The sequence below is a fragment of the Thalassophryne amazonica genome, chromosome 3, assembly GCF_902500255.1.
Source record: "Thalassophryne amazonica chromosome 3, fThaAma1.1, whole genome shotgun sequence".
Lineage (NCBI taxonomy): Eukaryota > Metazoa > Chordata > Actinopteri > Batrachoidiformes > Batrachoididae > Thalassophryne > Thalassophryne amazonica.
The window spans coordinates 125414393-125441265 of NC_047105.1; the positions used below are offsets into that span (position 1 = coordinate 125414393).

Consider the following 26873-nt stretch of genomic DNA (forward strand, 5'->3'; position numbering starts at 1 on the left):
TGTGAAAGTCTGTGTAGCACTGCATGAATGTACGTCAAGCCTCCACAGTTGTACGCTACCCTATGCCAGTATGACGAAAAATCTTTTTTTAATCAGTACATACCTGCATTGGTACATTTTGTTCATCCCTTCTGGGCTCTGCTGAACTTTGCTCGCAGTGAAGCTTCAAAACCACAGAAGAGGGGGTGGGACAAAGCTCCCCATGTGCGCAACATACGCAGCCATTCGTGCATAATGGATACGCAGCACAATGCAACTCTACGCAGGTCCGGTGTGAAAGGGGCTTAAGGCTTAATTTATTGTAGATAATGTAAACAGTCATGCAAGCTCCTTGTTGAGAAGGGAAGAGTTTTTAGCGGTGGGGGGAAAAAAAATGTAATTCTTAGACGCATTGTGATGTCAACTATTCTAAATCCATTCACAAATGTCAACTGAGTTTTACTCAGTTATTAAATATGGTGATTGGGTATTGCGAAGGCTTTTCATCTGTCTGTCCATCTGTCTGTGCTCAGCCTAAGCCAAGTCCTATTACTGCCAGAGTCTTCAAATTCACAGGGAACATTCTTGGGACACAGACCTTGGACAAGTTCAAAGATGGCTAACCTTGACCTATTTTAAGAAGCTAAAAAGTCACATTCTGTTCCTATTTTTATGGTATGATCTTGCAGACGTTATCGTGGTGATATCGCTAACTTCTCTCCATTTTTGACTAACTTTAAACACCTTTATCATATCTAATGTAGAAGCTAGTGAGAAATAAACACTTCTAAAACTGGAAACTGATTTTGGAACCTGTTAACACCTCTAAAATGATTTGGAAGACATCTCGCTAACTTTTGCTCTTGTCAAAAGCTCAGGTACACACATGCGCACGTCCTCCTGCAGTCGCTGTTAAAATGATTGATAGAGGGGCTTTATTGTACGTAAGACAATAGGATCTTAATTAAATGACTGCAAAGTATAAAGAAGACAATGCTCATACAGCCGAGGGCATTTTAGCACTAAATTATATTTATAAATGTTAATTGCGGGCTTTGGAATGTGGGTGCAGGCCGCTTTGAACAAGCACTTTTTTAACACCCTTCCGTAAACCTGTATTTCTAGTTACACTGGAGTAATTTTTAATCCAGAAATGTCCTCTTTAATTTCAGTACATTGGGCATACGGCTTTGCTAGAGCCACTCTGTCATTGTTTTAGGCTGTCTGGGGGACACAGTGCAGCTGCAGGTGCTCTGCACTCTGTGATGAAATAGGAAACACCACTCATTTTTGGACTTGGTGCAATGCACCACAGAAGATGAAAGTGTAGTGACAAGTTCTGGCTCCACCCAAACATGGTTTTTAACTTGAGTGTAAAAACACAAAACGGCTACATGATGTGGTGCTTGTCTGCACCACCAAAGAGAGTCTGTTTGTTTTTGGGTTTTTTTTTTTTTTTTTAAATCATCACCCTGTCAGCATGTAAAAGGTTCAGCTGTCTGCTTCATAAAGGCCTGAGAGAATCTAAATAGCTTATTTGCCAAGTATCATGACCATCATCAGGGCTTTGGAAATGCAGCAATGGCACTGCACCATCATGCAGATTTTCAAATTTAGGGTGTTCCCTCTGTTTTCCATGGTTATTTATTTATTTTACATCATGATGTTTGAGCATTCCATCTTTCACCTCATGAAATGTCCCCACCATTGAACCCATAAACATTCATTATTTGTATATTGTTCAGCTGAGCAGTCGTGTCTGTGACATCTGTGTAACTTCATGTTTGTGCTCACACAGGAGTCAGATGGATTTTGTTTATGGGGGGAAAACCCCCTTCCAAGGAAGCACTAGACAAAAAAATGGATTTTATTGGTCTGGCACACAGGCATGGTCCAGGTTGCAAACACTAGTTAACATATCAGATTTTGCATTCATAATGCAATATGGCATGGTCCAGACTAGTGTGTGCATGCGCACACCCAAAATGAGCAATTCTATTTCTGGCATTTTTACTGGGGGCAAATGAGAAACCTTATGATTTAAAAAAGAAAAATGAAGCCCTTTCTTTTGGGCACCGCAGTGCTCTGTCATAAACTTTTTTTATTATTATTATTAAACTAACACACTTCCACCTAATTAAGTCACAGGGCTACGAGACAAATGTGACTGGGTGTGTTGTGGAAAAGGCTTTGTCTGGGTGTGTCACATGGCCTGTCATAGTAGGTGGGTTCACCCCTCAAAGTAAATCCTTTGCAGGGGCTGTACTGTGGCACAAGCAAGTACTGTTAGAGTCAGAGGAAGAGGAAGGGCATTTGGTATGAAACGTCCTGGTGGATACAAACTGGTCCACTGGTCAGTATGCAGATCTGTTGTAGTGACCCAGAATAAATACAGGAGAGGCTGAAAGAAAATAGTTTAGTCCTATTAACCAAAACCATATTGTCTTGCTTTGATGTTCTTTTCAACCAAAATCCTTCCGTCCAGAGGATGGAGCTAACTACCAGGATCTACTGCAGGAGATGAGTGGACAGAGAAGTGTTCCCAACGTCTTCATCAACAAGAAACATCTCGGTGGCTGTGACAAAACGATGCAGGTAGGGAGCCAGCGCTGAGGAACAGAATGACTTGTTATATGTGGTAGGTGAAAAGGTGTGTGTGTGTGTGTGTGTGTGTGTGTGTGTGTGTATATATAGTACAGTGCATCCAGAAAGTATTCATCGCGTGGCATGTTTTCCACTGTTATGTTTCAGCCTTATTCCAAAATGGATGAAATTCTTTCTCCCCCCCCTTCAAAATTCTACACACGATACCCCATAATGACTAAGTAATTCTTTATTTTTTATTTAGAGATTTTTGCAAATTTATTAACTGTAAAAACCTAACAAATCACATGTACATAACTATTCAGTCTTTGCCATGAAGCTCAAAATTGAGCTCAGGTGCATCCTGTTTCCTCTGATAATTCTTGATGTTTCTACAGCTTAACTGGAGTCCACCTGGGGTAAATTCAGTTGATTGGACATCATTTTAAAAAGGCACACACCTATCTACATACGAGGTCTGTTAGAAAAGTAACGGACCTTTTTATTTTTTCAAAAACTATGGATTTGATTCATATGTTTTGACGTCAGCCAAGCTTGAACCTTCATGCGCATGCGAGTTTTTCCACGCCTGTCGGTTGCGTCATTCGCCTGTGGGCAGGCTTCGAGTGAGCACTGGTCCAACCCTCTCATCGTTGTTTCATTGCGAGGAAATGGCGGCATGATTTGGGCTTTTTTTCCATCAGAATTTTTTCAGAAACTGTTACAGACAGGCAGCTGGAAACCATTCGAAAAATTTATCTGGCTTTCAGTGGAAAATTTTTTTACGGGCTTCACAGAGAATGAGTGTTACTACAGCTTTAAGGACGGCCCACAATGGCGCACGCCGCGCTCCGAGCCGCCATCGAGAGGCAGAAACCACCATTTCTAAATGGATGGCTATGTGGAGCCGGGACCGTTGTGTGCAATTTCTCTGGTTATCACAAGAGCTGGAAATCAGCCATTTTCCGGCAGATTTCACTTTTAACAAGATTTTGTCATGGAAAGCCGCGCGGAGGCTTCGTGCGTCATGACCGATTCGCTGATGAAGCGAGACAAAGGAACACCTCCGTTTCGGAGTGTTAGAGGACAAGTTGGGACATGCCTATCTCGGCTTTCAGTGCTTACCAGTCGAGTGAGTATAAGAGAAATTGTGGAGAGCTGGGCTTGTCCTCTGGCACTCCGAAACGGAGGTGTTCCTTTGTCTCGCTTCATCAGCGAATCGGTCGTGACGCGCGAAGCCTCCGCGCGGCTTTCCATGACAAAATCTCTTGTCAAAAGTGAAATCTGCCGGAAAATGGCTGATGTCCAGCTCTTGTGATAACCAGAGAAATTGCACACGACGGTCCCGGCTCCACACAGCCATCCGTTTAGAAATTATGGGGTGGTTTCTGCCTCTCGATGGAGGCGCGCCGTGCGCCATTGTGGGCCGTCCTTAAAGCTGTAGTAACACTCCTTATTCTCTGTGAAGCCCGTAAAATTTTCACCGAAAGCCAGATAAATTTTTTTGAATGGTTTCCAGCTGCCTGTCTCTAACAGTTTCTGAAAAAATTCTGATGGGGGAAAAAAAGCCCAAATCATTCCGCCATTTCCTCGCAATGAAACGACGAGAGGGGTGGACCAGTGCTCACTCAAAGCCTGCCCACAGGTGAATGACGCAACCGACAGGCGTGGAAAAACTCACGCATGCGCACGAAGGTTCAAGCTTGGCTGATGTAAAAGCATATGAATCAAATCCATATAGTTTTTGAAAAAAAATAAAAAGGTACAATACTTTTCTAACAGACCTCGTATAAGATCCCACAATTGACTGGATGTCAAAGGAATTGTGTGAAGACCTCAAAGACAGGATTGTCTCTAGGCGCAAATCTGGAGAAGGGCACAAACATTTCTGCTGCTTTGAAGATCCCAGTTACCACAGTGGCCTCCATCATCCGTAAATGGAAGAAGTTTGGATCCACCAGGACTCTTCCTAGAGCTGACCGCCTGTCTAAACTGAGCGATCGGGGGAGAAGGGCCTTAGTCAGGGAGGTGACCAAGAATCCAATGATCACTCTGTCAGAGTTCCAGCATTCCTCTGTGGAGAGAGGAGAACCTACCAGAAGGACAACCATCTTTGCAGCAATCCACCAGTTAGGCCTGTGTAGTGGAGTGGTCAGACAGAAACCACTCCTTAAGCCACGGTCCCACCGAATAATGAAGGAGCCACGCACCCTGTTTTTTTTTTTTTTAATTTTTTCGTGAGCTATAGTGGCTCAGAGTGGCTCTTAGAGGCATTATCTTCAGTTGAGGCTCCTCTGAGCGTGGCGCTAATTTCAAGATGTTCAAAATTTAGCAACAACAGCGTGGCGCAGTTTGTGTTCGAGTTACTGCGACGGCTTAGAGGCATTTGCGTGGTGGAGTCTGCAAAAAGTCCATTATCCGTACACCTGGCACCTTCGCAGGACCTGAGAGGCTATTTTTGGAACAGCTCTCCTCTTGCGCACACAATTCCACCTGCTCTGTGCGCTGGACTCTATATAAAATAATTATTTTGTAGTGGATTAATCATTTTCTGCCAAACCTTGGATGCTGAAAACACCTTCTAGAATCAGAGGACTATTTCATCTGGACACTTTTTTTCCTCTTTCCTGCTCCATGTGGAATGTATTTTGAACAGCTTAAGGTAATTATTTTTAATGTTTTTTTTTTATAGCTTGATAAAACAATTCCTAGCTGTAAAAGCATGTCTGTATGTTGATTTAATATCTTGTTAATGGATCACATGAGCTCTGCTGTGTGTGCACTGACGCAGTGACTCATCACGCTTCAAACAAGCATTTAGTCAGAACGCCAGCTCACAAGAGTGATGTTTCATTCAATATTGGATGAAAACAAAGTTAAAATTTGGGTGACTGCATGAAAGTGGATGTGTGTTTAAAGCCATGGAAGATAACTCCAGTGGAGCAGCTAAGAGCAGGAGTTGTGCGGCAACACAGGTGGAGAGCGCGCAAAAGACCGATTTTGAAGACATAACACAAAGTTAAGTTGTATCATGATAACTTGTAAGCTGCGGAAGAAAAAAAAAATATATATATATATATATATATATACATACACACACACACACACACAACCCCTGGCAAAAATTATGGAATCACCGGCCTTGGAGGATGTTCATTCAGTTGTTTAATTTTGTAGAAAAAAAGCAGATCACAGACATGACACAAAACTAAAGTAATTTCAAATGGCAACTTTCTGGCTTTAAGAAACACTAAGAAATCAAGAAGAAAAATTGTGGCAGTCAGTAACAGTTACTTTTTTTAGCCCAAGCAGAGGGGAAAAAAATATGGAATCACTCAATTCTGAGGAAAAAATTATGGAATCATAACACATCACTAGTATTTTGTTGCACCACCTGTGGCTTTTATAACAGCTTGCATTCTCTGAGGCATGGACTTAATGAGTGACAAACAGTACTCTTCATCAATCTGGGTCCAACTTTCTCTGATTGCTGTTGCCAGATGAGCTTTGCAGGTTGGAGCCTTGTCATGGACCATTTTCTTCAACTTCCACCAAAGATTTTCAATTGGATTAAGATCTGGACTATTTGCAGGCCATGACATTGACCCTATGTGTCTTTTTGCAAGGAATGTTTTCAGTTTTTGCTCTATGCCAAGATGCATTATCATCTTGAAAAATGATTTCATCATCCCCAAACATCCTTTCAATTGATGGGATACGAAAAGTGTCCAAAATATCAACGTAAACTTATCCATTTATTGATGATGTAATGACAGCCATCTGCCCAGTGCCTTTACCTGACATGCAGCCCCATATCATCGACTGTGGAAATTTACATGTTCTCTTCAGGCAGTCATCTTTATAAATCTCATTGGAACGGCACCAAACAAAAGTTCCAGCATCATCACCTTGCCCAATGCAGATTCGAGATTCATCACTAAATATGATTTTCATCCAGTCATCCACAGTCCACGATTGCTTTTCTTTAGCCCATTGTAACTTTGTTTTTTTTTCTGTTTAGGATTTAATGATGGCTTTCGTCTAGCTTTTCTGTATCTAAATCCCATTTCCTTTAGGTGGTTTCTTACAGTTCGGTCACAGACATTGACTCCAGTTTCCTCCCATTCGTTCCTCATTTGTTTTGTTGTGCATTTTCGATTTTTGAGACATTGCTTTAAGTGTTCTGTCTTGATGCTTTGTCTTCCTTGGTCTACCAGTATGTTTGCCTTTAACAACCTTCCAGTCCACTTGGTGCAACAGCTCTCCAAGGTGTGATCACTCCTTTTTAGATGCAGACTAACGAGCAGATGTGATTTGATGCAGGTGTTAGTTTTGGGGAAGAAAATTTACAGGGTGATTCCATAATTTATTCCTCAGAATTGAGTGAGTCCATATTTTTTTTTTTTTTTTTCCCTCTGCTTGGTCTAAAAAAAGTAACCGTTACTGACTGCCACAATTTTTTTTTTTCCTGATTTCTTAGTGTTTCTTAAAGCCAGAAAGTTGCCATTTGAAATGACTTTAGTTTTGTGTCATGTCTGATCTGCTTTTTTTTTTCTACAAAATTAAACGACTGAATGAACATCCTCCGAGGCCGATGATTCCATAATTATTGCCAGTGTATGTATGTATGTGTGTGTGTATAATAAAACGGCCACCTCATTCTGTATGCAGAACGGCACCGCACGCAAGAGCGATTTTTGCAGAAATAAACGGACAAACAGTTTTGTGTGTTTAAAGCGCAGAAGAAAATCCAGAGCTACGGAGCCAGCAAGGAGCACAGAGGCGGCTCTCCAAGAACCCGTGGTTCGGGTCTAGCTGGTCTGGTGCATTACAGGTGGACAGCAGCCTGGCGCACAACTGCGGAACTGTGCTGGAGTGTCTATTTTTGGACTGCGTTTAAAAAAAAAAAAAAAAAAAAAAAAGGGACCTTTAAATGCTACTGTGAATTGAAAACCCACACTTTGAAGAGACCAGGTGTGGGAGGGCTGGAGGTTTGGACCAAACTCATACCTAAACGTGCGCCAACATGGCGTTATGACGCGATCATGGCACTACGTGGATTAGTGTGGCTGATGCGAGCCATTCGAGGCTGTAATGACAGGTTGGTCGTGGCTCACTAGAGGCTGCTATGCGGCACATGCGGGGTACAGAGGCACATAGTGGCACCTTCATAGTGGATACGTGATAGATCAAAACGTGGGTCATTCTTTAAATAATCACCCCACACCCATGTGTGGCTCCTTCTTCAGCCTTCATTATTCGGTGGGACCGAGGCTTAGTAAAAGGTACATGGGAGCCTGTCTGGAGTTTGCCAAAAGGCATCTGAAGTACTCTGACCATGAGAAACAAAAATTTTTTTAATGACCTTCTTTTAACTGTTGATGCAGAGAATTCTGCTTTTAGATTTATCTGCAGCCTGTGACACAATGGACCACAGTGTCCTTGTGACTCGCCTTGAGACGCACATAGGTACTAAGGGTTCAGCGCTAAATTGGTTTTGGTCCTATCTTTCCAATGTAGGACAGTACTGTTCCTCTGTGTCTCCTCTTAAATACGGCGTGCCCCAGGGCTCAGTTTTAGCACCACTTCTCTTTGCTTTGTACATGATCCCTCTTGGGTCTGTTTTTAAAAAGCACAAAGTTTGTTTTCATTGTTTTGCAGACAACATTCAGATTTAACTTCCTGGGATATCCAGGCTGCTGTAAAAATACTATAGGACTGTCTGAATGACGTACAAGTCTGGATGAGAGCTAATTTTCTGAATCTTAATAAAAATAAAACTGAGATTTTAGTGTTTGTCTTGTCCTTGTAGAGGGCTACTTTGCCCAGTGTTATTGGTCCTCTGTCCACTTTTTGTCGCCCTTTTGTAAAAAATCTAGGGGTGGTGGTTGACCCAATGTTTAGATTTGATAACCACATCAGCTCTGTCATCAGGGCCAGTTTTTTTTCCAACTGAGGGCTCTTTCTAAAATTAAATCTTATTTTACTCGAGTTGATTTTGAAAGAGCTATCCATGCATTTATAACATCATGTCTGGATTATTGTAATGCTCTCTATGTTGGGCTGGACCAACACTCCTTGCAGTGCCTGCAGAGTGTACAGAATGCTGCAGCCCGCCTTTTGACTAAAACAAAGAAGCATGAGCACATCACCCCTGTGCGCTCCACCTTACACTGGCTCCGTCAGCTTTTGTGTATATATAAAAAAAAAAAATAAAAATAAAAAAATCAGCAAAATTTTATATTTAAGTGTCTGCACTGTATAGGCACAACGTATCTGAGTGAGCTCTTGCAGCCGTACACTCCACATAGGGATCTGAGGTCAGCTGACAAGCTTCTCCTGGCTGTTCCTAAAGCCAGGCTTAAATCCAGAGGTGATGGATCCTTTTGTGTGGCAGCGCCACAATTCTGGAACAATCTTCCGCTGACTGTCATGTCCTCAGTGTGTGGGACAGTTTAAGTCCAGACTGAAAATCCATCTCTTCTCCCTGGCTTTCAACACTGGTTAAGTGGTATATGCTTTGCTCTGCTATTTTGCTCTGTATTTTTAGATTTTTATTCTTTCCTTTAATATTTTTACAGTTTTGTATTGCTATTAGTGTGAAGCACTTTGGTCAGCTGCAGCTGTGTTTAAATGTGCTATATAAATAGAATTGAATTGATATAGCAAGCAGAGTGCATAATTTTACAAATACTTTAGAGCTTTTCTTTCAAAGTCTGCTCTAGATGTCTGAGTGTTCTCGCTGTACTTAAACTACAAGCACCGCTGTAGACCTGCGATGCATAACAACAAACCCTAATCCTTTTTTTTTTTTTTTTTCCCCTTCCAGAATAGTACTCTTAAAATTGTCAGAGACCTAGTATAAAATGCACTCATAAAACCTCACCTCTCAATCAGCTTGCACTATCCACATAAATACAGAAATGATTGATTGTTCCTGCTCAGACTGCAAACCACAGGTATATCCAGACGGTGTTATGGGAGGACGTGCCCTCCACAACACCCTCTTTCTGGAGAAAGTCAGTCATGGTAACAGCAACATAACACTTGATTAAACTGACTAAACCAATTGAACTACAAAAACACAATCGATAACCCTAACACTACTAAACTAACATGAACCACAATAACATTTAAAACACCAAACACCCATGGTGCATTGCAGCACAACATCCATTGTTTGCTGGCTAGCTGAACTTACTAATTTCTCAATATTTTTCCTATCAACTTTGTTTTCGCAGCATTCATCTGTGACCCTGAGAGAGCTTAAGAGTAATGGGCACACCTGCCCAAAGATAGATGTGCCAAGCTTGTGGCATCATATTCATGAAGACGTAAGGCTGTAATTGCTTCCAAAGGTGCATCAATCAAGTATTTGGCAAAGAGTGTGAATACTTAATACTGTCCATGTGATTTCCTAGTGGGTTTTTATTTACTTTATTTTAAGTTTGCAAAAAGTTAAACTTTTTTGGATGTCATTATGGGATGTTGAGTAGAAGTGAGAGGGGAAAAATTAATTTACTCCGTTTTGGAATAAGGCTGTAACGCAACAAAATGTGGAAAAAGTGAAGCATGTGAATACTTTCTGGCTGCACTGTACAAGTTTTGGTATGGAGTTTGTTTTTAGTGTACTCACCAGTACAATGGAGTAAGCTGTATTCAACCTGGAAGCTAATTGCCTGGGAAAATGTGACGTCAATCACCTTCAGTATGCGAGACCTTCACCACAGGAGCAAATTTCACTGCTTTCTCTAAATCCTCTTCATCCCTCTATGAACAGTGTCACCTCATTCATAGTAGCTCAGTAAGCGAGAGAAACTACAGTATGAATGGAGAAGGCGACTGTCATTAACCCTCTGGGGTTGATGGACCTGCAGGACAAATGTAACATGGTCACGGCCCCGTTTCATCCATGCGTGTGAGTGACATTGATGCACCTACATCTCTGTGCTCACATGGCAGTCAGCTGGGTCACATATCTCCCACTGTTAAATTTTGGTTATTTCCATGACCACATCTTTCCAAGGGGAATCCAAATCATTTAGGGCTGTTAGTGAACAATCTTGAATGATTTGGATTCACCTTTCTCAAAGTGCTGCATAGAGTAGGCGACATCTGTAAAAATGCTTCCTGTAAGTTGTGTTAGAGCGGTATTTTAACTTTAACCCTTAGAGACCTAAGGATATTTTCTAATCTCCCCCGCGCTTTTCTTCTTCTTAACCATACCTTTAGTAATTTCCCTTTTTAAGATACTTGTATATAGCGTAATGCCAGTCTGTTGCATATCGAAATGATCAGACCAGTCTCAGCTGTCTGAATGTGAGTATTTCTTGAATACTCCAAGATTGAATTTGGCTCTAAATATACAAAGCCTTTTTAGAAGTGAAAATATTGTTGCTGTTTTGGTTTTAAAAATTTGTTTCCAAAAGTCTATATTATTTAAAAAAAAAAAAAAAAAAACTTGGTGTATAATGTCAAATGAAAAGATGTAATTTCACATTCAGTGAACATGTCACTATATATTGTCAGATTTGAGTTAGATAAAATAAGACTGCTTCAAACATATCAAGCTTCACTCAGTCATGTATTCACGCACATGATCTTGGTGATTTTTAATTATGTATTTTTGGTGGACTCACCAGTGACCAAAATATGCCTACTCATATCCACCACTGATAATTTTTGTACCATAAATATGACAGGTTTACTTTCTTTTTGTTAGGCGCATGAAGATGGTAGCCTGCAACAACTACTGACTGAAGACTATGAGTATGACCTGATTGTCATTGGAGGAGGATCTGGAGGTTTGGCCTGCTCAAAGGTGACAGGAGAAACTGTATTCTTCAGCTTAACTGTTAAATATTACTTTCTGTATTGGTTGCTTCTGTCTTTTGTGCATTTGCTTGCTAGGTTTTTAAAAAAGAAAGCATTTAGGTCATGTTTTGGAGCATGTGGTACATTTTTCTGCATTTACATTCTCATGGAGCTGCTCTGAATCTGACTTTGCAATGTGCCGGGCACATTTGGTGTCAGTCTCCTGAATAAGCAAAGTGCACATCGCATCTGCGCATGCGTGGGTCAAACGGGGGCAAAAACCCCAGCTACCACACTCACACTGCTCCCATTGAATTTCGTATACAGTAGCATTATCGGAGTGTAAAAGTTAAGGCTTTTACGGGGATTGTTTCAAAGGCTTTAAGCCTTAAGCTACACATACAATGGCAGGGGCACATTGTGCTGTTTTCAAATGCTCGAACGGAATTTATAGGCTTGAAAGTTGGCTGAAAACACACGACTCCACCGAGTCCAAACAAAGACGGAAAGAAGAAATGTGGTCATAAACCGCCGTTCATTCTACACAATTTCGCCATAGAAAAAGTTCCATACGGACGTAAAAGACGGACGTTTCTTGCACACATTTATTTTGTCTATCCTGGAACCGTGCCGCCGTTTTCGTTCATTGGCTTATGACTGTAATGTCGCACCATGAATGACATGGCGCGTAAAATTGACATGTTCTATAAACAAACTGCATGCATGCACATATTATTGTATGTCTGTCAATTTATCAAAACAAACGTGACACCAAAGAGGTTATATGTGAGACCGTCATTGTCGTCATTATGAAGCCGGCGGAGTGGCGATTTCTCACCCCTGCTTAGCAAATATTCTGCAATATCCAGTTTCAGTCTCTGGACTTCATCTAACCATCTGTCAGTTGCCTTCAAGGGTTCAGAAATTTGTTTTTCTCCAACTATCAAGCATGTCATTTTCGACAGCAGCGCGCTCTTCCTCCTTTGTCGGCACTAACAGTACTTTCTGTACAGATGCTGCACACGCAAGCACAGCCAGCTCCTTTCCATTTCTGTGCACTGCCGTACGTAGTCCCGGTTGTAACAGGCAATCCGTGGAGCTTACAAAATGCTTTAAATCGTCAACTTTCCAGCGGTTGAAATGATCCAAATCACAGCACTCCTCGCTGCTTTCCGCCGGCGTAGCTTGGTTGGTAGCTGAAAACTTTAGCCTGCCCATAATGCACCGCGCAGCCTGAGATGCGCACTTCACTTATTTAACCATGTATCTGCCCTTGCCAAGTTTTGGTTTGCCATTCCCTTGGCCTCATCTATTTGTTGGGGTCGTCGGCAGTAAGCATTATGCTGGATTGTGCTCAGGGAAATGCAGCGCTTGACCCTACAGTGCAAATCGGCAGCACTCATAAGTCACTGGTCCATGTCTGTCATTCAGTAAAGTCTGGAAACACTAGGACCCTGATGATTTGGACTGTTTGTTCTGTGACACCGGTCATTAAATGAGGCAGGCCTTTAATCAAGGAACTACGTAAGCCTTATAAGTGAAGTGCGCATTTAAGGCCGCGCGGTGCATTATGGGTAGGCTAAATTTTTCATCTACCAACCCACAAGCTATGGTGGCAGAAAGCAGTGAGGAGTGCTGTGATTTGGATCATTTCAACCTCTGGAAAGTTGACGACTTAAAGCGTTTTTGTAAGCTCCGCGGATTGCCTGTTACAACCAGGACTATGTACGGAAGTGGACGTAAGTGGAAAGAAGAGTTGGCTGTGCTTGCGTGTGCTGCACTGTTACAGAAACTACTGTTGGTGCCGAAGAGAGCCACCATCGAAAATGACCGGTCCTTGTTGATAGTTGGAGACAAACAAATTTCTGACCCCTTGAAGGCAACTGACGGATGGTTAGACAAAGTCCAGAGACTGAAACTGTGGCTATTGCAGAATATTTGCTAAGTAGGGATGAGAAGTCACGACTCCGCCAGCTTTATAATAACGATAATGAAGGTGGGTCTCACATATAACGTCTTTGGTGTCACGTTTGTTTTGATAAGTTGACAGACATACAATATGTGCATGCATGCAGTTTGTTTATAGAACATGTCAATTTTACAATATTACGTGCCACGTCATTCATGGCGTGACATTAGTCATAAGCCGATGCACGAAAACGGCAGCACGGTTTCAGGATATTGACAAAATGTGTGCAAGAAACTTAGTTTTAGTCCGTCTTTTACGTCCGCCTGGATCTTTCTTTTCTGTATACGAAATTCTGTAGAATGAACGGATGTGTACGACCACATTTCTTCTTTCCGTCTTTGTGTGGACTCGGAGCTTTGCAATCGTGTTTTCAGCCACCTTTCAAGCCTATAATTATGGGTGTCGGAAAAAATTGATTCGCGTCCGAATCGTGATTCTTATTTATTACGATTCCGAATCGATCCAAAATGTCCAAGAATCGATTTTTACTGTACTGTTTGTCAGGCAACGGCTTCCGTACTACAGCGTCCCCGCGTTGGGTGGTGGTCCGGCGTGCTTCAAACATTCGTGAGCTGCAGTTTAGCATGGCGGAGGAAGAGCTAATTCAGCCAGCACTGTCTTTGCTGAAGGCTAATGTTTGGGCGCATTTTGGATTTTATTATTTGCTGCATAAGGAGGAGCTTGACATGACTTATGCAGTGTGCAAAATCTGCAAAATGAAAGTCAAGTACTTCGGAAACACTTCAACTCCGCAAGCCCACATGCTACGCTATCACCCGGAGCTAAAAGAAGCGGCGCAGCGGTATCTGCAGACTACTGACCATCACTTCGCTAAACTGCCAGCCAACTCCGAACGAGCAAAGCCAGTAAGTAAATTTACATCTAGAATCACTTGATTAACCTTGTAAAGCTGCATTTTCTTAAACATCTTTTTAATATAACTTTCTCAGAGCTCTTTGAATCGAAAATCGATTCGGAATCGAGTTGAATCGTGAGTTGTTGAATGATTCACATCCCTACTATAAATTCCGTTCGAGCATTTGAAAACGGCACAATGCGCCCCTGACATGATTGTATGTGTCGCTTAAGGCTTAAAGCCTTTGAAACAATCCCTGTAAGCCTTAACTTTTACAGTCCGCTAATGCTGCTGTATATGAAATTCAATGGGAGCGGTGTGAGTTTGGTAGTTGGGATTTTTGACCCGCAGATGCGTTGCGCACTTCGCTTATTGGTGCTGGGGGTTCTCCGTAGATTGAGCCGCGCCTCCTGACTAATTCCTTACCTACATATAATCGATTTTGTCCATTATGTACTCATAGCGGATTTCAGTTATAGCGGGCAAAATTCGCTGGTCCACCCGAATCCATTATGTGAGTTTTTCTGTATTCCTACCCATGTCTGTCTCTCTCTCATATAAATCTTTAGAAATGGACATGTGTCCCTCAGTCTCATGTCATTAGTGAGTTAAAGAGAAACCACTGTAGAAAACCTTTTATTTGAGGTGACAAAAGGTTGTGGAGAAATATTAAGGTCAAAGTCCAGAAGAAGACTTTAAACCCATAAGTGCACGGCCACATTTTGGAAACTGTTCAGTTTACCTCTGTGTGTATGTTTTGTGTAGTTTATGCTAAAAGAATGATTTGTTTAAAAAAAAAAAGTGAATAAAATATTTAGGATTATAAACTGTATGATGATTATATCGGGGAAACATTGCTAATCACTGATGAAGCCTTAATAGCTATCTGCAGATTTGAAAATTTGTGCCGATAAAATTCTGACAGTAGGACGCACAGAGAATACTGCATGTGTGATTCTGCCTTTAAGAGCGGGTTCAAGTGACTTGTCATTTTCAAGCACTTCAATCACCATCGTCTTCAATGAAGCAAATTCTGAAGTGGCAAATCTTACAGTTCTGTGGGTTGCTCCAAGTTACTCCCCATACAAGCCCATGTTAAAATCTCCAATTTCATGGCACAAATGTGTTTACATCCTGGTACAAAAAAGGCTTTGATCTCTTTTGATAGTTTTCCTCTACTTGACAACTGTATGGTGTGTGTGTGTATTATTATTACTGTTTTTTAAAAACTCAATTTATAAGCCATAAAGTTGTGAATAATCAGGGGTGTGGTTGCTTTGAGTGGCAGCAGTATGGCGGTGTTAGCTCCGCTAGCAGTTACTACTCTCAGCTGTGGAGTTTGTCGTTTCTAAGCATTTTATTACAAATGAGATCGCTTGCTGTGTGGTTAATTGTACTAACAGACCATCATAGAAGTTTGTGCTCCTGTATTTCCTTTGAGTGACATGTTAGCAGGCTTAGCACTAATTATCAGGGAGGTTGACTGATGGTACAGTGACATTGGGGTGAATGTGAGGCATTATTGTAAAGCGCGTTGAGCGTCTCATGCAGGTGGAAAACTGCTATATAATTGCAGTCCATCCTCTTGCAGAGGGATCTGCGTTGCCAGATATCTGTACCAGCAGCCCAAATTTATAGGCTGACCTGGTGGAGCCCTACCAACTGCTAAGGCAGTCAAATTGCTCAGTGGGTTCAGCACTCTCACCACACACTCTGCAGATGGGTGATTCCTGGAAGCCTCAACTTGATCTGTAACTTTCACAAGCCTGGACACCAGGTCATCAGTTAACTGCACAGAGCACAGCATATCACCCTGTTTCTCAGACAAATGACTCCATCTCAGTGGACTTCACAAGCTTGCCCAGCATCAGTTCATACTAAGCCAGTGTTTCAGTGAGATTTTTATTTATTTTTGGAAGACACCCTGCCAGGACAGTCGGTCTTGCACAGATATTTAAAGGACCTGACCCGGTGAGGTGGCTCTGCTGAGTGATCTCTCTGGACTGCACCATCACTTGTCATGATTGCATGAGGTGTAGTAACTACAGGATGAGTTATTTCTTAACAGATTGCTGCAGTAAACATCTCCTTGTCTCCCCTCGGTTCCTTCAGTTCCCTTTGTCAATTCTTTGAGTCTGTAATTGTCACTAACACCAAGCCATGCTTTATACGATACTTTGTCCCCAAGGGGAAATTTGTCTTGGTCTCCAAGTGCTCTGCAAACATTTCTGTCCCAAAAATCAACAAATACAACAACAAACGGTATACGGCTTGTGTGTCTATGGAAAATTCATCAGGAAATTGCACGTTACCCATAATATACAATTAAAACGGCATAATAAAACGGAATTTAAAATACACAACTTACTTGTACACATGCACCCATGTGTGTGTGCATATACAGTGAGGAAAATGAGTATTTGAACACCCTGCGATTTTGCAAGTTCTGCCACTTAAAAATCAGGGAGGGGTCTGAAATTTTCATCTTAGGTTCATGTCCACTGTGAGAGACATAATCTTAAAAAAAAAAAATAATCCAAAAATCAGTGTGAGTGTATTGTATTTTTTTTGGCATGTTACTGCTGCAATAAGTATTTGAACACCTACAAATTCTGAGAAAGCTCAGAACTACACAGGAGGACCTGGTCAATAACCTGAAGAGTGCATGTCATGGTTTAAAATCCTGCAGGGCAGCAAGGTCCCCCTGCTCAAGCCAACACATGTCCAGGCCTGTTTGAAGTTCACCAGTGACCATATGGATGATCCAGAGGAGGCATGGGAGAAGGTCATGTGGTCAGATGAGACCAGAATAGAGCTTTTTGGAATCAACTCCACTTACCATGTTTAGAGGATAACAACCCCAAGGAAACCATCCCAACCGTGAAGCATGGGGGTGGAAACATCATACTCTGCAGGTGCTCTTCTGCAAAGGGGACTGGACAACTGCACCGTATTGAAGGGAGGATGGATGGGGTCATGTATTGTGAGATTTTTGCAAACAACCTCCTTCCCTCAGTAAGAGCATTGAAGATGGGTCATGGCTGGGTCTTCCAGCATGACAATGACCCTAAACACACAGCCGGGGCAACTGAGGGGCTCTGTAAGAAGCATTTCAAGGTCCTGGAGTGGCCTGGCCAGTCTGCAGACCTGAACTCAATAGAAAATCTTTGGAGGGAGCTGAAACTCCAAACCTGAAAGATCTAGAGATCTGTATGGAGTGGACCAAAATCCCTGCTGCAGTGTGTGCAAACCTGGTGAAAAACTACAGGAAACATTTGACCTCTGTAATTGCAAACAAAGGCTACTGTACCAAATATTAACATTGATTTTCACAGGTGTTCAAATGCTTATTTGCAGCAGTAACATACAAATAAATTATTAAATTATACATTGTGATTTCCGGATTTTTTTTTTTTTAAGATTGTCTCTCAGTTGACATGCACCTAAGATGAAAATTTCAGACCCCTCCATGATTTCTAAGTGGGAGAATACACATCCGTGCACAAAGCCCTTAACACTGCTTCTGCATAACGCCTGTAGCATTCAGGATTCTAATTGAGGTAGGAACAAAAGAGTGCTTGTATCTGTTCAGTTTGCACTTGGGGACTTTGTATCATCTACCAAATGGTAAAACTTCATACTCCTAATGGAGGATGTGGGACGGATCACAACATATTTTCTGTGCTTGCCTATAGACAGACTGCTCATAGATGGACTGAAGGGGAAGAGTTTCAGTCCTCCCATAACCTTTGTGGCAGTCTGCGCCAGACAAAGCTTTGATTTTTTTTTTTTTTTTTTAACTGAACTGAAAACTTCCCATACCATGCTGCCATCCCGTATCTCATGTTGCTCTCCAACACCGCCCTAGAAAATAAAAACATAACTTTTTGGACAACACCAAGCACTGTGAGCTGACGTAAAAAAAATTCTTTGCTGTACACATGCACACAAATCTATATACATAAAGGGCTACGTCTGTCTGTCTGTCCGGGATAAACTCCCAAACTATAATATGTAGCCCTAAAAACTATATATATATTCTGAATCCTCATGACAAGGGGAACAAACTGGTACTATTTTGTTTGTTTTTAAGTTGAACTAAAAATGACCCCAAAATAGCTGGCTGTGGGTATGACCAGGCAGATTCAAATTTCCAGCCCTGTATATGTTGGCCATCTGTTTATCAGGGCTGTGAAAACTCAGTGGATCCACGGGATTCCGCGGATTTCATCATGGGGGGGGGGGGGGTTAGTGATGTACTCTTTAATCGTGAACATCACTAAGTTTTTAAAATGCTTATCGCAAAGCGTTTTTTTTTTTTTTTTTTTTTTTTTTTCGACATTTAAGCTTTATAAGTCCGTGGACACTGATCTGTGTGTTGCTGATACAAATCAGTTTCCTCGGATCCGTGGAGTTTCACGGAGGAAAGATGTCACTCAAAGCGTAGCCGTTATGACAGTTGTCGTAAAGCAGGACTGGTTAGTTGCTGCGGTGACGCACTGCTAAACATAGCATGTGGACATCCCAACCTTTTAAATCTTTCAAGTTTTTAAAAGATTTATGCAGCATGTATGTCACGGACCGACGTCGCACAGAGAAGATGGCGAGAGACAGTTTGAAAAAGTCTGATTAGGACAAGAATTCGTGGAATCGTCGCTGGCTTCATCAACACACCTGAAAGATAAAAGAAACAGGAAAAGGGAACTGTGCCATCAAGAAACACTAAGAATTTTTCTCTGGAAAACAAACATTCTGCTGTTCAAACAGGATTTTAGACAGGATTGTGACTTTTTTCACTAATCTAGACTTTTTCATTGTAAAAAAGACATTGTGGCTTTGAATGGATTTAGGCTGCATGAATTTACACAAGAATATAAGTGACTTTTTACTATAAGTATAAGGTATGTATTGATATTTTACCATGATTTTCCAAATATTCTACAAGCTTTAGCTGTGGTTTTTGAAGTCTTCATAAATTTCATGTAGTTTAATTATTTAATGCATAATTTGGTTTACAATTAAAAGGAAAATCATTCCAGGTCCTACTTCCATGTCATATTCTGTTATTTCAACATCATTGACAGGTCAAATAAAAGGTTGAATATAGGATCATTTAAATATTCACTAATTTTGAGATTTGTTCTTCCAGGAGATGCTGAAAAAGTATCATTAGATAAAAATTTAATTCTGGGGCCCCACAGGGCCCTAGACCCCCAGACCCACTGCAAATTTTCCTCAGATTTCAGTTTTCACCTCACAGCCCTGGTTTATTTAATCCCTTTCTTCAGAAACTTTATGTTCTCAACTATTAAGCACCCGACTGTCCTGTACAACCCAGTTTGCCTTCCTGTGTGAATACATTCATTTTGTTAGTAAAATTGCAATGTAAAAACAGTGAAATACACCACTACCTCAATTTTGATTTATTGATATTTACATTTACTGTTACCTACCTTGTCTGTAATTTTGTTATAAATTTGACTGCAAAACAGTCTGCATGAAGGACTTCAAATGTGTTCGTCTTTTAACCAAGTATTTCCACTTAGTTTGGGGAGTCCACCTCTTATAGTTCTACTGGACAAACTTTAACCCGTTAACTATTATTTATGACATCAGCATTACAAAAACAAATGTTGGGCAATTGTTTTGATTAAAGTGATTGGCATTTGGCTTATGTCTAAAACAGGTTAACTCGGGCAGCACCAGGTACCCCAGCTAGTTAATATGGGTTCCCCAGCTAAGCCATTATCTAAGTGAACACCTCGATGTCTATCTAGGTGACTTTCCAAGTTATCGGGATGATATTCACAGATCTTTCTCAAAAGAAGAAACAAGTCTGATTGCACTTTTCAAACTGGGCACCTTTTGTAGACCCTGCATTTCTGCAGGAGTCTCCAGTGTCTCTTCACAAAAACATGACCAACCTTGTTAGCTGTACAAACCAAAGGTAAGTATATCTTCCTATAGATACCTGCCTGCAGGAGGTGGTTTTCTCACTAAATCTTGACTACAACACACTGTGCTCACCTTCATTAGCCACCTCAAGTTGGGTTACTGTTGCATGTCGGCCTTGCACCATTCTACATCCTTAAGCTATAACCCTTGCGGCTGTCTGACAGTTTCAGTTCAGGGGTGGGGCTCTGAATGGCCTTTGGTCAAAGGTTTTGTTGACTATGTGGTAATATGTGAACATGTTCACACTTTGTTGGTTTTGCACGCACACACATTACACTGTTCTGTAAGTGATGTTGCTGTACCTTTGTACACAACAGGAAGCCGCCACATTGGGAAAGAAAGTCATGGTGTTGGATTATGTTGTACCCACGCCGAAAGGAACCACCTGGGGTAATGAATTTATTTATTTATTGAGGCTGTTGTTGGACGCTGCCTCAGCTTTATTCACTTGTTCGCTTCTGCTGTCGCTTTCAGGTCTCGGTGGAACTTGTGTGAATGTTGGTTGCATTCCAAAGAAGCTGATGCACCAGACGGCCCTGCTGAGTATAGCCATGCAGGATGCGCGCAAGTTTGGTTGGGAGTTTGACGAAACAGGTGAGACTTTAGACCACAGGTTGCAGAGGAGTCATGCCATGTTACAGTGGAAAATCACAGGGGTTTTCTACTGATGGTCTGTTTCTGTACACAGTGAAACACAACTGGGAGACAATGAAGACTGCAATCAATAACTACATTAGCTCCCTGAACTGGGCCAACAAGGTTGCACTGAGAAACAAGAAGGTCAACTATGTCAACGCCTATGCAGAGTTTGTTGATCCACACAAAATCAAAGTAAATACTCTGACTACACTAAGACTTACGACTTCAAGGAGTCTTTAATGTTTGTACGTACCGGTACAGATAACTGGAAGTTGCACAAACTGCTTCCTTGGAAGCAGTTGCGGGATAAATGAGGGCACTTCCTCATAACTACAGAAAATGTGTTTTAATAAACGATGATTAAAGTCCTGCAGCTGAAATGGGAACAAGTTGAAACATTTGCATTCGCTTTACTGGCTGCTTTCCATTATATCAAAGCCAACCACCACTTGTATACAAAACAAAATCTGAACCTTAAACTTGAACGTTGAAAATCTGGATCTTATCTCCAAATCAGAGTTGGCTTTTGCTTTCTAAGCATGTAGCACAGATGGGTTAGAGTTTGATGTATTGCTTTTGTTTTTCCTAACAGGCAACAGACAAGAAGGGGAAGGAGACATTTCACACAGCAGCTAAGTTTGTGTTGGCTACAGGTGAGAGGCCGCGCTACCTTGGAATCCCTGGAGACAAGGAGTATTGCATCACTAGGTTAGTGCCCATTATAACTACTTTGTTTTTAAAAAATAAATAAAAAAATGGCACAACCCTGTTTAATTGTATGCTGTTGCTAAAGAACATCGAGTGTGTTCAGCTGTCGCCTGAAAGCTTGATCTGTATACGTCCACACCCTCAAATGATTTGGATTCTTGTCTCCTGCTCAGACTAATTTGTCTTGGAGCGTAAATGTTGTGAAGTCTGCCAGCTGTGTTTGTGCAAGTTTATCCTCTGTCCCTGGTGATTAGCTGCTGTTTTGGCAACTTCCAGTGAGTGCTGCTCTCTCTACAGAGCTTTCACTGCCAATCAGACCCTGTTTTTAAATTCACATCAGTTTAGCATGATGTCATTGATATGAGCTCACTTCTTTGACAGAATACATGGCTCTCTAATACAGTCTTACAAGGCTGTTGAAACTGTAAAGGTATTTGATTTGTGGTTGTCATAAAAATGTGGCACATGTACAGTAGATGATTTGTAAGGTGCAGAGACAAGTTTATATTTAAAATAGAATATAGGAGACAGTGGTTTGATGGTAAACTGTTGCACCGCTATGCATTTACCATTGAATTTAGTTCTCTGACAGTTGGTGAAATTATGCCGAAGGCCAAATGGGTCAGAATTAGACTCACAAACCTGCTTTCTGTCATTTGTGTTAATTGCTGGTTTTATTTACTTTCAGTTATAGCTGATCACACAGCTGAGCTGTGGTAAAGAGCCTGCATTGGTTTGTGGTAGATGAAGTCATGGTCTTGAAAGCAGCTATACAGAGATGATGCTTCTCTGCTTCAGAATGTAATGCAATCATGTCTCTGATGCTCTGATCAGTTCCTTAGTTTCTATTGGGTCTTTAGAATAAATAAAGGTTTTATCATTCCTAAGTTTGAATCTGACTTTTGAAGATGCAAAATAGTTCTAAGCCTTAACTTCATAGACTGTTACATTGTTTGGCACATGCACACTGAGTAATCCACAAGTCTCTCATGTAGAACTCTGGTGGGAGCAGTGCATTTTAATGTGGGCATGCAGGCTCCGTATAAATACAGATATAACTGAATCTATGGATAATACTGTGACAAATGCCTGTAACATTCCCAAAGAAGGGTGAACAAAGTCCCTTAAACATGTCCCAGATGTGACAATGACACAATTTTTAATCGATAACATTGGTGCCATCTGCTGTAAATCTGTACGCACAGCGTGTACATTTTTCTTACGGAGTGGCTATATGCCCAACCATTGGTTCAATAAAGCAAATACGCGAGCATATACACCCAACCAGTGAGTGAGCTTGTAAGTTCGCTTCTGTTTTCAACAAACATTAAAAGGGCGGATATTTTCTTGCTGGCTGCAGGAGGGTTCGTAGCCCGTGGAGGGGGTGTGTTCTAAAGCGGTTCTGTTTGGCTCATCACACCCAAGGAACTGTCAAACTAACACCATCTTACAGGCAACAAGCGGTATTTTGTTCATAAAAACTGTTTTGTCGTCATTGACAGGTGCCATTTAAATGTCAGACATACGCCGCAATAGAGCCTTAAAAAAGTGGTGTAAAAAATGTAGTTTAGATGCACAAAACATGTCAAATACACAATCACGGTTGGGTGATAAAAGTAAGACATTATATTTATCTGCCCAACGGTTGTGCAAATAGCCTTTGCCTTTTTCTCATGGCTTTATTTGTAAAAACCATTCAGTATTACAACAGTAAAAACAGCTTGTGTGGAACTACATTTAATGTCTTGATTCAAACATGCTTTGCACAAATAATAGCTGTGTTTGAGAGGAAACCCAGCAAAACAGTGGACTTTCCCATCAGGAAGTGCTGTGAATGTTCTAAAAAGGAAATGTTCCATTCATCAACAACAATAAAGTGAACTGTTCCAGTTCTCATGAAAAGAAAACACCAACTCAATATTTTTCAAGCGTTTAGAAACAGTAAAACGCGCATTGAAAGCAGCTGAACCTCTGGCCGAGAGCGCAGTTTACTTTCGTTTTGAGGTGGGTTGCCAAGTCTGCACTTCATGAACCAGCCTGTTAGGAGCCAAACTGGATTAAGCAGTTTCATCCTGTTGTGGTTTTTTTTTTTTGTTTTTTTTTTTTTTTGGATCGTACAACAGCACTCTGTGGAATAAACTGCGAGAGCCGCTACTCGTACTTGTTTTGGATGAATAGGCAAGTCGCACCCCCCGCCCACCCCCATGCTGACAGTAGAGGTGGGAGCTCACAACTTCATCACGTGGGAATTTACACACTGAGAATGTAACAATGGTCTATTCATTTAATCTCCCCCCAAATCTGTTCTTAAACACAAGATGTGGGTTCTGCAGGCAGACCCTTAAATGCTGTCATGTTGTGCTTCTTCCCCCCAGTGATGACCTGTTCTCATTGCCGTACTGTCCGGGAAAGACTTTGTTGATTGGGGCTTCTTATGTTTCTCTGGAATGTGGTGGTTTCCTGGCCGGACTGGGTCTTGATGTCACCATCATGGTTCGGTCCATTCTCTTGAGGGGTTTTGACCAAGACATGGCTAACCGCGCTGGGCAACACATGGAAGAGCACGGCATCAAATTCCTACACAGATGCATCCCGCTAAAGGTAAATGTTGACTAATCTGTTCACTATCTCTGACCACTTGTATATAATTTATTTGTTTTTCCTATATCTCCCCCGTGAACACATTAGAGATGGGCATTTGTATAATGCAGAGTGACTCATCTTTGTCGAAGCTGGCAGGTGAGAATGTTCCATCTTGTGTAATAGTGATGACTTCAAAATAAAGGTTTTGAAAATTAATCCCAAAAATTTTCATAAGGATGCAATACACACAAACAATTGTCTCTCTCTGTAGTTACCACCTGAGGTAGGAGACTCTAGCACAGGGGTGGCCAAGTTCGGTCCTCGAGAGCCACATTCCTGACACTTAATTGTCTCCCTGCTGCAACACACCTGAATCCATTGAGACTCGTTAGCAGACTTTTAATGAGCCTTTCACTGGATTCAGGTGTGTTGGAGCAGGGAGACAACTAAGAGTGTCAGGAAGGTGGCTCTCGAGGACCGAACTTGGCCACCCCTGCTCTAGCATGTTGACTTTCAGTTAGAAATGCAAGCCATTTCTTGCAACTTCAGTCTTATCTGAATGTTACTTAAGAGACATGATAAAATCTCTAACACCAAGTTCTTCTTATGATAGAATGTTACTTGTTGCACAATGTGTAACAATCTACACTCTAAATGTATCAAATAACTCTGGAATTAACTTAATTAGACCATAATATTTTTACCTTTTACATACATTTTCACAAAATAGGTATTTAATTTCCACAAATCAGGCACTTGAGCACCCAAATCATGAGCTCACTACATTTATTGAAACTAAAACAGTTACGTGTACATTCAGATCATAGATTTGATTAAATGATGCTCGGGCAGTAATGTCAATTCTCATCTTGCAACAACTGGTGCAAGATGAGTCGAAGCTGAATGTTTTCTGTCTGATTTCTACTGAACAGGTGAAATCATAATGGACCACACTGGAAATAAGTGTTTTCACTTTCTTGTGCGATCCATGTATTTCTAGTTCTATTATGTACTTAATTTTATTTAATAAGTAAAATCTAAGGTGGTTGTCCAGTGCATGTGATTGTCATGGCAACAGTTAGATTAGGTAGAACTTTATTGATTCCCTTTGGAATACTCCCTCATGGATACTGAGGTACAGTTTCTGTGTTGGTGAATGTGTGCGTTTCATGCATGCTTTCACATGGTTGGGGATTTAGCAAATTTCAACAGAAATAGAGTTTTCACTTGTAAAATGAGCTACCAGTACGAAGATAATTTCTTTAGTGAGGAGTGAACAAACTGTGCTTCATCACAATCACGTTACTGTTATCTCATAATTGGAGGGTTTGTATTTTTCTACACCAACCGGGCTTCAAACATGCATTTCACGCAATTAAAATGCATGAAATACCAAGGGGCTGAATACTTTTGCAAGCCACTGTATTTCCACTGTGGTCCATTTAAAAAAAAATAAAAAAAATTTTTGTGCTCAGTCCATACAAAAACAGAGGTCTGGTATTCCTGTACAGAGCGAGCAAGCGAGGTTAATTATTTATTATATGGATGTTCGGAGCTCCATTTTCATTTTGCATGTCCACTTTAAGCTCATTTGCTATTAATTCCCCCAATTCAAAATCATTAGTATAATAAAATTCACTCTGAGAATTGTCCTCTTTGTTGCTCATAATTTCTTCACTTTTCATTTTGCCCTGTGAAAATTGTAAACTGTCACAAATCTGATACGTGATCTGGACCGATTTGTCATGGTAACTGTTTGGCTGATTTCCGGTCTGATATTTTCACATATCAGTCAGAGGGAGTTTAGATACACAAAACGTCAAATACACGATCACGGTTGGGCGAATAAGGTAAGACATTATATAGCCATTGTAGCCATATAATAGTGTGTGTGTGTATATAACAACCTAAACAGTTTACAAATACAATAAGACAGTAAATTAACCTTAAATTTACATAATTAACAGGAAATAAACGGTTTGATTTCCTCTTCTGAAAATTGTTGAGATTTAAAGTTTTAAAAACATTCTGGACTGACATGCTGTTCCAAATCATCGCTTAGTTTATTACCACCCTTGAAGAATGCCAGCTACCTATTTTATAAACACTACCCAATCTACAGCCCGTGGATCCCCACGGGTAACAGGTTGTGTATTTCACATAAGACGTGAGCAGAGGTTGCTTTTTTCTTCTCCTTACTGCTCTGTCTCCATTTGTCAGATAGAGCAGCTGGAAGCGGGCACTCCTGGCAGGTTGAAGGTGATGGCAAAGTTCACAGACACAGATGAGATCATCGAGGGAGAGTACAACACTGTATGTGCAGCTCTGTCCAGTTTGTCCTTTACTCAGCTGTTCACTGGTGTCTGTGTTGTGCAGTAACTGTTGCAGTTTTCGCTGATTGTGTTTTTTATGGGTAAATTTATTCAGTGTGAACAAATTGTTGAAAATCACAAGTAAAATGCCAGGTTTTGTTCCAGGTTTGAAAACGTGTAAAGTCTGTCTAGTGTGCACAAAGTATTGAAGCCAAACTGTAAGATGGTCTGCTGGCAATTAATGATTTAACACTTGTCAGTGTGCTGCAGCGCCCTCTAGTTTACCTTTAAACTTCAAGTTGTTGTTTTGTATGAATAATATGAGGACTGAACACTGATCAGTAAATTGAATGAAGCTGTTTCTTCCTCAGGTGCTGATCGCTGTGGGCCGAGACGCGTGCACAGACAAGATCGCTTTGGACAAGGCAGGGGTTAAAGTCAACGCCAAGTGAGTTCACTGGGCGCTCCCTCCCAG

The 26873-nt window shown here is 41.2% G+C and overlaps 1 protein-coding gene across 2 annotated transcripts in view; it reads left to right on the forward strand.

Annotated features, from left to right (window-relative positions):
* txnrd3 (thioredoxin reductase 3) overlaps positions 1-26873 on the forward strand; it is a 46299-nt gene that overhangs the window by 5865 nt on the left and 13561 nt on the right. For both annotated transcript variants that reach the window (XM_034167418.1, XM_034167417.1), the window contains exons 3-11: positions 2465-2574; positions 11285-11383; positions 20474-20546; positions 20631-20750; positions 20845-20987; positions 21388-21503; positions 23879-24104; positions 26307-26399; positions 26770-26846. In XM_034167418.1, the coding sequence (XP_034023309.1) occupies positions 2465-2574; positions 11285-11383; positions 20474-20546; positions 20631-20750; positions 20845-20987; positions 21388-21503; positions 23879-24104; positions 26307-26399; positions 26770-26846 (1057 nt within the window). The remainder of the gene's footprint in view (positions 1-2464; positions 2575-11284; positions 11384-20473; positions 20547-20630; positions 20751-20844; positions 20988-21387; positions 21504-23878; positions 24105-26306; positions 26400-26769; positions 26847-26873) is intronic.